This window comes from Onychostoma macrolepis, chromosome 04, assembly GCF_012432095.1.
Source record: "Onychostoma macrolepis isolate SWU-2019 chromosome 04, ASM1243209v1, whole genome shotgun sequence".
Taxonomy (NCBI): Eukaryota; Metazoa; Chordata; class Actinopteri; order Cypriniformes; family Cyprinidae; genus Onychostoma; species Onychostoma macrolepis.
The window spans coordinates 25,468,170-25,482,212 of record NC_081158.1 but is presented as its reverse complement, the minus strand read 5'-3'; the positions used below and the strand labels follow the sequence as shown (position 1 = coordinate 25,482,212).

At 34.8% G+C, this 14,043-nt stretch overlaps 1 protein-coding gene across 1 annotated transcript; it reads left to right on the top strand.

Moving 5' to 3' along the window:
- The first annotated feature begins 9,212 nt into the window (after window positions 1-9,212).
- LOC131539339 (Golgi-associated plant pathogenesis-related protein 1-like) lies at window positions 9,213-12,208 on the top strand. Its single transcript, XM_058773867.1, has 5 exons — window positions 9,213-10,027; window positions 10,120-10,146; window positions 11,004-11,213; window positions 11,658-11,735; window positions 11,885-12,208. Exons 2-5 carry the CDS (start codon window positions 10,140-10,142, stop codon window positions 12,040-12,042), a joined length of 453 nt encoding a protein of 150 aa, XP_058629850.1. The 5' UTR covers window positions 9,213-10,027; window positions 10,120-10,139; the 3' UTR covers window positions 12,043-12,208.
- The last annotated feature ends 1,835 nt before the right edge of the window (window positions 12,209-14,043 follow it).

The following is a 14,043-nucleotide window of genomic DNA, read 5'->3' as shown; positions in this document are numbered from 1 at the left end:
AACAGGATATTAAAATGGCCTTTCATGAATATAGAATCTCAAGAAATATTGTCTTGTAGAAAAAAAATGCATTTCCCTCTTTGTATCTAGACTAAAAAAGATCCGCACTCATCCAAACAGCCCAAAAAGGCTTAACATTTATTACTCAGAGGTCATAAACAGTGCAAAGGTGCAACAGTGCAAAACGTTTTCGGGTATTACCCCTTCCTCAGTGCCATGTGCTACCAGGCACACACCTGCGCTCATTAAACTATATAGCTCATTACCATAATACACTTAATATACAAATATATACAAAAATATTTGTTTTCTTTTCTTTGCATCAGTTTTATATACAATAAGTAAACATTGTATCCTCTTTGTATCTAGAAAATGACCCTGTTTGTTCTAAAAGCTTCTGGATCCTACTTGGATCCTATACATTTTTAAATTAAAATCGCATTTGCCATCCTCTTTTAAATTGGTGAAAGTTTATGAGCAACATTTTAGCATTGTGTTCCTCTAAAATAGTCTCTGTTCCCACTGAAGACATTCTCATAACAAGCAATAACCCTGATGTTATAGACACCTCCAATAATGCCCTCTCGTCCTCATCTACTCTGAGATTCAATTCAGCTTCGGTATACAGTTTATGAATTGTGTTCTAGCGCACAGGCCTTTGTGTACATGCCCTAGTGTGTACAACATGTGTGATGTGGAATATGTGTGTATATGGGACAATTCGTCAATGTGTCTGTTGAGGGGCACAATAGCTCAGGTCCAAATCGTTTAAGCGAGGCAGGTTTGTGGGTCATTAACCTAGCTGGATAATGCTTTAGTGTTCATTACATTGGAATGGGTCTGCATAGACACAGGGCTCATTAAAAAAAGATAATTGAGAGAGATGTGAGAATAAGAAACCATGCTTGTTATTAAAAAATGCAGGCAATTTTTTAAAATGGGAAAAATGTATTTCTCTTTTCATTTTGCTTCTATATATTAAAATACATTTATTTTATATGACTTTAAATATATTGTTTAAAGATTCCTAATACTTTATTGTGATTACATGTTTTTCTTGCTGTGGGACTTTTCCCATTATATTAAAACAATTACTCTTTGAGACGCATTAAATCAGTCTTTAGTGTCATGCTTATATATTTTTCTTGTATAATTTACAAATTGAAAATCTCAGTGAGTAAATGTTTGTGTGCTTCTGATAATGTTAGGTTCAGTGGTCCATGAATGCTTTTGCAAATAAATGGAAAATATGATAGCAAGAAAAATAATATTAGCTACGGGGTGTGAGCAAGGGGGACAATAGAACGGCGTGATTTTCAAGAAATAACATCACACAACAATATAATCCCTTTAAAATTGACAACGATACTGTAGCTGCTGCTGCAGCAACCCATTTACCTTTCATTAAATTAAAGCACTTTTGAATTTGAATGAAATGCAAAGTGTGAATTGAAAAATGTTCTTAGGAGTCAGATCAGACTTGCCACTTAATCACAAGTTAATCACAATTTTTAGCTGGACAGATTACAATTGATCCTTTTTAATTACTAGATTCAGCCAGTAACACGCAATGATGTTTGGGTGAAATTTTTGTTTGGGTGTTTTAGAACAAAGAATATTGGCGCTTAAAAGATGGAGGAAGATATAAAATGCAATAAATATATCAAATATAGAGCAAAGAAAGAAAGCTGTTATTGTAAAATTGTCTTCTCATGTACCAGTCAAGGTCTCCTCCAGTTTCCTTGTTAATCAGTTTAGTAGCATGTGATGTCATTGACCGTCCCACTAATTAGGCCAGTGAGCGGTTCGACACTGATCTCAATTGTCAGAATGTAAATATCTCCCATTTCCATGACGAGAAGTGCCTCAGTCATACAGCAATGCAATTATGCGATGGGCCGCAGAATGTGCTCTGTTAGGAGACCAATTAGCTTATCTCCATGTCCATTCAGTCTTTGTTTTGATACCACATTACAGCATCTCCATTTGCATTGATGAGGGGCTTGTCAGAGGAATAGGAGTTTAATGCGAGATGGATTTTTTCTTTCTTGGTTGAGTGGAATAGATGTCATTAATTAGAATAAAGGCTGCGACAAGAGGATTTAATTTTCTAAAAATAGCAAAATGAGAAATCCTGCTTTTAGGAAATGCAACTATGGTCATGCAATAACTAGACCAGGGTTTTTAAAAGTCTATTTGTTATTTTATCAAAATGCATTTTAGCTGCTGAATACTTCACAAATAATGATCAACAGCTTTCAATTCAGTCTGACAGGCATAGTTGGCAATATGTCATACACGGGTGAGGGGGAAACAATCCCATTAGATCGAATTGACTTACTATTCCCACTGTATGACATCTATCATTGGTGGGTGAATTGAGAAAATATACCAGCTATAAATATTTCTTATAGATCTGTCTCTATGACAACAGAATGACTTTTCCTTGCAAATTTGTGGCAAACAAAAGGTCATTGTACCACTTAAGATGAGCGGGTGAAGATTTTGAATTTTCAAAAAATCTAATTTTCAATTAAAGATCTATTTATTAAAGGCCTATTTCTGCCTAGTGTAAAAAGTGTAAGTATTTATAAGAAAATTCAGTCACAGTGTGAGAAATACAGTTGCATTCAAGAGATATGAAGTCACTATTGTGAGAAATAGTTGCAATTGCAACAAGTTTTTTTCTTGTCTTTACTAATATGACAGTAAAGCTGACAATTAACATCCAACACCTTTTGTTATTTTATAGGTAGTTCAGTATTAGTTTAGTATTTACATACCATTATAGTATATTATATCCTTTTTATATTAAATTTCATTTTTAATTTTAGATTTCGTTTAATTTAACGGTAACACTTTACAATAAGGTTCATTAGTTAACAACATTAGTAAACATGAACTAAGAATGAACAATACTTCTACAGCATTTATTAATCTTAATTAATGTCAATTTCGGCATTTACTAATGCATTATTAAAATCACAAGTTGTGTTTGTTAACATTAGTTAATGCACTGTGAACTAACATGAATAAACAATGAACAAATGTATTTTCATTAACTAACATTAACAAAGATTAATAAATAGTGTAATAAATGCATTGTTCATCATTTGTTCATGTTAGTTAATACATTAACTAATGTTAAGAAATGACACCTTATTGTAGTGTTACCAATTTAACTTTTTTGTTTTTAGTAATTATGATTCTATCATTTATCATTTCTATGTAATTTAAGTTTTTTTTTTAGTTTTAATAATTTTAGTTATTCAACTTTTTACCTTATTTCAGTTTGCTGCCAAGGCAACATTTCTAATTATTTCAAATTTTTGTTTATTTTCTAAATTTTTCATCTAATATTTATTTTATTATTTGTTATTTTATTAACAAAATAAATAAAAAAAAATTGTAATTTTAATTAACAATAACAACACTGGGAAATCACTGGGAGAAAAAGTCTAACCGAAATCAGGCTAAGCAGAATTCAAAATTAATGCAAAAGAACCTATCAACATATGCATATGTAAATTTATTTTTTCCCCCTCCTAAACTGCTTAATTTCAGTGTAATAGAAGAAATTCCACCAGCATGTTGACAATAACAATTTTTGTTCCACTGGTGGATGGTTATTTATTTATTTGTGGTTGTGAATGACAGTTTATGAAGGGAGAGTTTATCCTGTGTTCACTCGGATGCTGCTGTATTATTAGAGGGCTTTTGGGTTTCTCTGACTTTGCATCAGCTGAATGATGTTTTTCAAGGTTGACTTCAGGCTGCTGTGGTCAAGACATAATTTAAATGTACTATCAGCAAGCCTTTGCCCCCAAGCCCCAGCGGCCACAAATACTCGGCTTTAAACGAATTGGACTCCACCATCTCTGGAGTCTGCTGTTATCAAGTCATTTCACAGGCCATTTCCTAATTGCCATCTGAAGCCCATTCGAGCGTGCAGGTGCTCTGAAGAACACTTTAGCATTCAGGGTTTTCGAGTTCTGCTCTCGTTTTTCGAAAGCAAAACGGTGGAATGGATTTCTGCCAAATTGGAACATGTTGAATAAACACGTAAAGAGGCTTTAGTAAAAAAAAAAATACAGACAGCTATTTAATGAAGAGCACATAATCGTTAATTCAAGCTTGATTTCTGTGCATTAAGGTCTATGTGTGTTATGCATGTTATGGTTATAATGGGTTGAACCTTTAAAATCTTACCTGTTTTCCCTTTTTTAAATCGGGTTCTGCTAGACATCAGCAGTGACCTTTTTTCATCTCAAAGTCAGTTGGCAACCACCCAGAGGTCACAGTCTGCAATCTGAGTGCTGACCGTCACCTCTCTGGTCCAAGGCTTTGGGTTGCACAGACATTTCCGTCTCCCACCTTCTGCTCCAAACCCCTAGAAACAACCATATGGGGTCTTGACTCTGGGCCTGTGACTCATGATTCGCCAAGCAACAGATGGACGCCTCGTAGAATATATAACAACAGCTTCGGCTCACTTTAGTGAAAATAACGTGTCTTATTCACCCTGAACCTAGAGTCAGATATGGTACAGTGCATGTCTAGCATATATTGACAGCCACCTACACTGCAAAAATTTATTTTCTTACTCAGTATTTTTTACTTGTTTTGCAAGTCTTTAGACTTGACAAGACTTTATATCTTGTCATTTTCTCAAGTAAATTTAACTTGATTAATGATTGTTTAGATTTTTTATCAAAAACTCAAGACAAAATACTTGTTTAAAAAGACTGTGCAGTGTGTATAATGCACATCTGCTTTATAGAGGAATAATTGGCTCAAATATTAAATATAAAAATAATTTACTCTTGTCTTCTTTTGCCTTTTTGGTAAGGAACAGAACTTTGGGATTTGTTCAAATCCCGCAATTTGCAATTTTATTTTTAAATCATATAAAACAGAGTTATCAATAAAACTGTCCACAATCCTCATTAAGCTACAGTGGCTCAAGGAGATAAAGTGCTTTGTTTTAAACATGGAGTCCCACTATTGCCTACACTGAATTATGATTATATCATGATAATATCCTAAATGCCATCTCTTGTTGTAAAAGCCATGATGGTGCAGTGGTTTAAGCATATGCTAGTTGCAGACAAGGTTACAATGGGATTATGGGTTCAAATCTGACTCTTGCATACATTAAAATTGTTGTCATTATAAATGCCTTTTTTTTTTTTAGTGTGAAAGCCACAGTGGTGCAGTGGCTGACTGTACGTTAGATGTGAACAAAGTTGCAGTGGATTTATGGGTTCAAATCCCTTTTTTTGCATATGTTAAATTGATGTCATTATTTCTAAGCGCAACAAATGCATTCTATCAATATAGAAGTCATGATGGTACAGTGGTTAAACGCACATTAGTTGTGGACGTGGTTGCAATGGAGTCGTGTTCAAACACTATCTCAGTGTGTAACTTAAATCGTTTTATTGTAAAATCCCAAGGCACATACAGCTGAATATTGAAATATAAGTTCCTGCAAATATCCAGACAAAGAGATCTGTGGCTCAGTGGTAAGAGCGCTACCTCATGGCTTCAGAGGTTGCTGCTTCAATCCAGCCAGATCTCTGTGATATGAGTGAATGGTCTTGTGTGGGGGACCAAGGTAACCCTAACGCTAAGAAAAAGCACACCATGCTGTTTCTTTCTTCTTCTTTTGTTCAATGGTCATTTACATGCTTAGTGCATACCGCCACCTAATTGATGGTTGTGCAATCATTTCTGCCCCCCCCCCTCTTTAATCCTTGAGACTGAATATGAATTACATTGTTTGTTTGATGCTAATTATATATTAAGTCATATCAGATATGTATTTTTATTATAGAAATACATTATAGAAAATGACGATCCATGTGTGAGATGATAATATAAAATGTAATAAATATAATATAATAAATTAAACATTACCTTGTCATTGGCCGGTTTCACAGACAGGGCTTAGACTAAACCAGGATTAGGCCATTGTTCAATTAGGACATTTAAGTAATTTTTATGAACGTGCCTTAGAAAAAAAACATTACTGGTGTGCATCTAAAGACAAAACAATGGTACTGATATGTTTTAAGATCAGTCAGTGCAAGTTTATTTCAGTTGAAACAGCTCAGACTTACATTTTAGTCTAGGACTAGGCTTAAGCCTTGTTTGTGAAACCGGGGATAGTGTTTTATAATTTATACAGATAACTATTATGCCAATAAAATAAATATAATAAGATATATTAGAATAATATATTACCTTATTTAATACTTAGGCCTATATTAGCGCTTAATCATTAATATATCATATCATATCATATATATATATATATATATATATATAATATTACATAATCTAATATTATATAATGTTGTACACTATCTGTCACGCCCACTGAAGGCTAGTCAGTAGATCACGCTGATAGCGCTGAAGTGAACTAACCCTGGCACATAACCTGCTCCGGAGCAGGTTATCTTCAGAGCAAGTTACTATGGTTACTTACATACCCTGAAAGTAATCTCCGATTTTGGAACCGAAAGCTGAGGTTATCCACTCTCTTATCCTCAAACATACCCGGGTGTGTCACATAACCTGCTTTCTGGAATACACCCCAGATGTCAATCATTACAGTCAATGTTTGTCCACATGTCCCAGAGCTCTGTTTCTGTTGGCAAGATGTAATGGTTCAAACACATCCCTTAATCTGCAGGGGAAAGACAAAAACAAAGATGTTACTTCATATTGTACTTGTAAGAACGCAAGTGTCTACCACTCTCAATGTTTTTGAGGTGTGTTTGCTGCTTTAACTCTACATTGGATCGGTCAGTATTTTGATTCGGTTTGTTTGCCCAGGCTGCTACAGTGGATGTTCAGTGCGATACACAATTATCTCACTTCCTCAGGCATTTGGATTCCTCCATTCCATTCTGTTTCCTAACATTCCTCCATGTGCCCAAAGGATTGTGGGAAATCTGATAAGAATAGGCTACATGTCAGACTGCCTGATGTTTTCTGCCCTGAGATAACACCTGTGCTTTCTGAGACTGCAGCATCCTGTTGTGCAACAAGGCTAGACTGAGCTGATGTGTTCATGTATTGTCAGGCTTTTCATTCAAACTGTAGCTGAAAGTGATGGCTTTACCCTGTTCTGTGCCTGTGGTGACGACAAAAGGCATGATGTTTATAGCGTTTTCAGACAGTCACGGATATGTTTAGATGTGTGATATGTTCCAATCTGCTGAGGGCTCTTTGTTTTTTCTTGCTTTTGGTATGTATTGTGTCATTGCGCTGGCAGACATACGCACATCGCTTAGTGTTTCAGTGAAAGATTAGAGAGGCAGTCTTTCAGTTTCAGTGAACTCAGCTTGAATTCTATATACACTACTGTGCAAAAATTTGGGGTCTGTAAGATTTTTTTGTTTTGTTTTGTTTTGTTTTGAAAGGCTGCTTTTATTGATAAATAAACCATAAAAACAGCAATATTCTCACTATTAACTACTTGCTTATTAGCATGCGTATTTACATATCGGCTGTTTATTAGTACTATAATGTTCCCAGCCCCAGGTCCAGAAACATAGTAAGGACATCGGTAAAATAGTCCATGTGACATCAGGGGTTCAACCGTAATTTTACGAAACTACAAGAATACTTTTTATGCGCAAAGAAAACAAAAAGAATGACTTTATTCAACAATTCTTCTCCTCCATGTCACCCTTTAGCGCTATTTTGAAGAGTATCACAATGCATGCGCGTACTTTCCTCTGAATGTAAACAAGGCGTAGTGCATGCACACAAAAAGTATTTTCATAGTTTAAAATTATGGTTGAACCACTGATGTCACATGGACTATTTTAAAGATGTCCTTACTATGTTTCTGTGCCAAGTTGATCATGGTAGTACCCTTGCTGTCTATGGAGGGTCAGAGAGCTGTCGGATTTAAGTAAAAATATTTTAATTTGTGTTCCAAAGATGAACGGAGGTCTTACAGGTTTGGAATGACACGAGGGTGAGTAATTAATGACAGAATTTTCATTTTTGGGTGAATTATCCCTTTAATATTCTGTGATTCTCTGCCAGTTACGGAGGGATTTGGCTGAGCAGATTCACAACAGCTTTGCCGGCTATGCTCTATTGCTAAACTGTCATGATTGTTTTTGCATTCTTATTGGTTTTCTTGCATGTGTTTGATTTCATGCACAAGAAAAGCTGTCTGTGAATTGCACATCCAAGTGTAAAAATGTGCTGTTGCTGGCAGATCTCCACTATCGAAAATCACATTGTATTTAATGCAAAACTAACTTGACTAAATCAAAAAAAAAAAAAAAAAAAAAGTGACTGTGTATTTTCATGTTTTCTCAAGAAAAGCAAATCTGAAAGTCCACTGATAACGTATGTTCTTACTGTTTTCTGGCTTAGACAAAGTATTGTGAAGGTACACAATATTTGGCAACATAATTGAGCAAACTAATAAAAGTGAAATTTTTAGAGGATTTTTATTGTTCCATTTGGTATCTCCATACTTGAAAAATCTTGTGTTTGTTATATGTATATAATATATACTTGTATGTGTGTGTGTAAGCATTAGGGTTGCACGATACACCGGTACCACGGTAGTATCGCGATACTAAAGCTTAAAAATACCCGCGGTGCCATTGCATTTTTTAAACGGTAGTATCGTCCATACGTACCGTAAAAGATGTGTTGTATGCACGGCAGGAACACTGTTTAAAACGTTAATTTGAACATGCATTCCAGCAGAAACATTAAGTTGATTGCCAAATGTCTTTCTGCTGTGCTCTGTGTAGTATAGTCCGCTTCAGTTCAGTTTGCAATGCGAAGTCGCACTTGCACGTCGTTGTTCATGCTGCGGTTTATCAGAAGAAAAGGGTTTGATTCAGACCATCTGATGTCATTTTAAAAAATCACTTATTCAATATCATAATATCTTACAAGAAAGTATTCTCACAGTTTTATTCATTTGACCACTTCTAGAACAGGTGTAATAGTTCGTTTCTGGAAGCATCTTTGCGATCACGAATGCAAATCCATTCATCAGCATTTGCACTTGGTTCTTATCAATCATTATATATATATATATATATATATATATATATATACCGTATTGTCCCGAATATAAGACGACCCTGATTATAAGACGACCCCCCTTTTTCCAGATGTACTTGTTGGAAAAAGGCTTTTTGAAAACCAAATCTTGTTTGTTTTTTCTCTCTCTCTCTGTAAAACACATTTATTCTTAAATTATTTTCATATTGCATATTTTTCCAATTCTAATTTTTGTTTTGAAAGTATGGTAAATACTGGTAAAATGTACCAACAATGACATTGGAAAATTTTGATATACCATTGAAATAACAGGTAGCCCATCTGAATTATATAACAATTAGGCTATCCAACTCATAGTAGCCTACCAAAATGTTATTATCAGTAGACGTGAAATCTTATTGTAGTCTTCAACTCTGGGTACTGTCTTATGTTTTAAAATCACTTACAGAGGAAGTTTGGTCCCATCAGGCTAACATGACAGTCACGACTCATGCTGCTGTAAGCTTTTCTTTTTCATTTGTTTTCATTCGCGATCTTTACAACACACATTACATTACATATTTCATGGCACACTCGTTTTATGCGTTTTTGGCGCCACCTATTGTTGTGGGTGTATTATTGACATGTCAAAGTCTAGACCCTGAATATAAGACAGTTCGGCAGAACGACACGAGCAAGAGTGCTGTTGGTTTCGTTTCTGTGTTCGAATCCAAATCCGCGTTGTCTTGGGCGAATCACTGATTCACTGAGACATTCATTAAAACAGTCATTTGATTCACTCACTCACTCCTCAACTAGCAAGACCAGTTTTACCTTGAGATTAAATTAAAGAGATGGAGTTGAGGAATGTCTATGAAAGTGGAGGCGGAGGAGGAGATAAAGCCAACAGTATATATACATCATCTGTGTGCAGACCTTAAACTACCAGCTGAAGACAGACTGAGTGAACACAACATCATAACAGCTCAAAAAGAAGGTAATATGAAACGACGAAGAGCCACATATAGATTATAAAATTAAAATGTCTGCTATGATGTGAATATTAACAATTATCTTTATTATTTACAGCTTAGCCTACTTTGGAAGCAATGGCAGGTGGGTCACTTATGTAGAATATGTATTTCTGTAAAACTTTTTAAGCAGGAATTGTAATATTGAATGTTTTCCAAATGCTGATTTAAGGCCAAAACAAAACTAAAGTGAAAAATCTATATTCATCTTGGGGTTTAAAAGACCCAAAATATTCAGTAACATTATCATATCTGACTATACTATTGGACACTATTGGATGACAAGAGAACCAAACTGAGCTGGAAAATGACACTATTGTCTTTTGTAGAGCTGCTTTATATATAACTTTATACAACTTTTATATAATTTGATTTACAAATGATGAGCTCTGCAACATATACACTTTATTTATAAATTATATATGTATATTTATAAAACAGTCATAAGTATATATAATAGTTATTAACACTATTGCCTGCCCCTCAGTAGAGCTGCTTATTGCTTGTTTTATAATTTAGTGAAGGTTGCACTATTATTGAACTAAACTGAATCAACGCTGAACTATACGTGAGTTGAATAATGATACTTCTGCAGAACTGCTTTAAAGTTAAACTGTGTTTGTTTCATAACTAATGAACTTGCAACTTTGCAGTTATTAAACTAAAGGGAATCAAAATTGAAAATTTTTACAGCTTTCAGCTGAAATTGTGTGTATTTCTTTCATAATTGAAGAACTTCACAATGCTTTTTATTTTCTTCACCATCACTGTGAAGTTGCTGATACAATGTGTATTGTATAAAGCACTAGGCCTACATAAATAAGTGTGACTTGATTTGACCTCCTGTAAATTTACTGAAAGGTTTGGGCATGTTTACAACTTTATTTATTTTCTAGATTTAGTTTATGAATAAAGGGCTGGTGTTGATATGATTCTCCCCAGATGATAGCTTTCAACAGGAGTTTCTGGAGGCCCATAACCAGTACAGGAAGCAGCATCAAGCCCCAGAGCTGACGTACAGTGACGAGCTGAGCAGCGCTGCTCAGAAGTGGGCAGATCACCTACAGAGCAAAAAATCACTGAGCCACAGTGACACGGAAAACGGGGAGAATGTGTATTATTCCTTCAGCTCTGTCAAAAAGACGCCCAAAGGTATAATCTGCAGTTTAATAATTACGTACAGCGTCTTAAGATTGATGCAGAGTGAGAAGGTATAGACTTGGTAATAATTGTATGGATTCCTATAGGCCTATGCACAAAAAAAAAAAAAAAAAAAAAATACAAAATTCGCACCTCAAGCACTGTATCTACACAAGACTGTTTTGGAAAGATTTAAACATTTATATTAATAGATAACTAGGACGTGCGATAGAGATTTGAGTATTTGATGTGCTTTTTGTTTTCAGAATGATATTTGGAAAAGTAAAGAACAACTTGTTATTCAGCTATTTATTTTACTAAGTATCATATACATAAGAAGTGGGCTCTCTGCAAACCAAACTTTTCACAATTTATAAATTACTTTAAATTATATATAAACCTGCAACAAATTAAGAATAAAAGCACTGAAGATTTTGATTGTTTTGTATATTTTAGGGAAGGAGGCTGTAGACAGTTGGTACAGTGAGATCAAGGATTACGACTTTAGCTCACCAGGATATCAGCCCCAAACAGGTAATAATAATTTTGGGAACAAATGATTTAATTTGAATATATGACATTAATTGTTCAGACACTGACATTTCTTATTACTGGCTTACTTTAATTCTGTCTAGTTAAATATATAAATATAGCCTATAAATATATATTTAATATACTTGCAGGGCATTTCACCCAGGTTGTGTGGAAATCATCTACAGAGCTCGGAGTAGGTCTGGCTACTGATGGAAAAACAGTTTTTGTCGTTGGTCAATACAGACCTGCTGGAAATATAACCAGTGCTGGTTTATTTGAGAAAAATGTTCTACCTAAAACTGAATAATGGTGGTATTCTTTCCTTATTGGATTTGTCTATTGCTAAATGTAAACATGATTTAGCAGATGCTTTTAATTCAAAGTGACTTACAGTATATCACCATAACCAGTTTAAATGTGAAGGACAGTCCTATAATACATTGTGATCAAATCCCGTGTGTGTTAATAAAATAATGGACCATTGCATCATGAGTGGATGTGCATTTATTTATATTAAAACTGATATTATGACTGAATGTTATGAGCACAAAACACTGAAATTGTACAAAATTGAAATTGAAACAAATACCAAAAGAAGCAACAACCTCTCCTGTACATATGAAGATTGAAAGACAAGGTGGGATTTGTCTGGGGTTGGGATCATATTTGATTTACTACATGCCTTTACGTCGTTATTATTATTTTTATTATTATTATTATTAGCCAGTAAAAGGCCTTTTGGTGCATTTGTACACTGTAAAAAATTTACATTTTGAAAAATTGTGGAAACTGAAAAATAAACATTGACTCAACAAATTGCTTCCCAAAAATTACCCCAAACAAAAAAACACATTGTACTAATTTTATCTGAAGGTCTCAAGTTAAAATAAAAAATATATATATTCACCGAATATATTAAATTGTGCTCAGCCAATCTATCAAGCAGAAGTGAAAACTCTGTGTTGGCCCAACAAGCCTTGCACCAAAAAACACGTGTATACGCATGCGCCTGAGAGAAACCATTGGTGTGAATTCAAATGTCTGGACGATGGGGCGGGGCGACACCTTCAATTTCATTGGTTTATAGTACAGCAGAGCTTATTGGTGTAGTAGACGTTTGCGCATGAGCATTCTTTTATATACCTTTTTATGAATTATCTATTCTGTTTGGCTGTACTACAGAAATGTTAAGTGCTAACAACAGCGATTTTAGTTAGAATCAATTAGCAAATGTGTTTTATTTTTTAAACTTATGACAAATTAGTTAGATTAAGTTCCTATCAAACGCTTGGTGGCAGCATCTTCGAGTACTTCGAGCAGAACAGAGCTAATATGTGCGGCTCACGTCTGGGGAACAAATTCTTAATTTATGTCCATGATATAGGCCTAGTCCTATCTATGCTATAAATAGCCTCACCTATGAGAAATATTAATTATGTTTCTGTGTGATGAACGTAAATGGTGGTCCTCCTCAATCTCAACAGGTGGGTTGCACATTAAATGAAGTCAGATATTATTGCACTTTTCACTGTACACGAAGCAGACATACTTTAACATTGAGCAGTTTTAGCTGGGGGACATTAATAAAAATGATCCACTGTTTGAGATTTAGCTGTTTTGTATAATGTATATTTATATGCAGCCTATATTCATTATTTTAGGATCGGTGGATAAGCACAAACTTAGGAAATGATGATAATTCACTGTAGTTCAGTAAGACATAGGACAAACCCGCATATGGTTTTATTTTAAAGAACAACTCAATTTAGGTCTCCACCATGACACGAGTCCCCATGAGTGTGTATTCAGGTTTAAGTCCCCACCTGAATAGAAATCAGGTACACACTAGAGTTGCACGATACACCGGTACTACGGTAGTATCGCGATACTAAAGCTTAAAAATGCCCGCGGTGCCATTGCATTTTTTAAATGGTAGTAGGCTATCGTCCATACGGTACCGTATAAGATATGCTGTATGCACGGCCAGAACACTGTTTAAAACGTTCATTTGAACATGCATGCCAGCAGAAACATTACAAGTTGATTGCCAAATGTCTTTCTGCTGTGCTCTGTGTAGCAGGGGCAAATCTAGAAAATAATTTTTAGGGTGGCAAAGGGGTGTGGCATGGGGTCTACGAGGGGTGGCAACACCAAAGCAAGCCCCCATGCATAGTTTTTGGGGATTTATTGTCTGACATGCACAGTTGTGTTCACAAATATTGCCTTAGCATTAAGTAATCATCTATACTGTTATAATAAATAAATAAATAAATAACAACATTTCAATATCCATCATGGCACCAAGTCA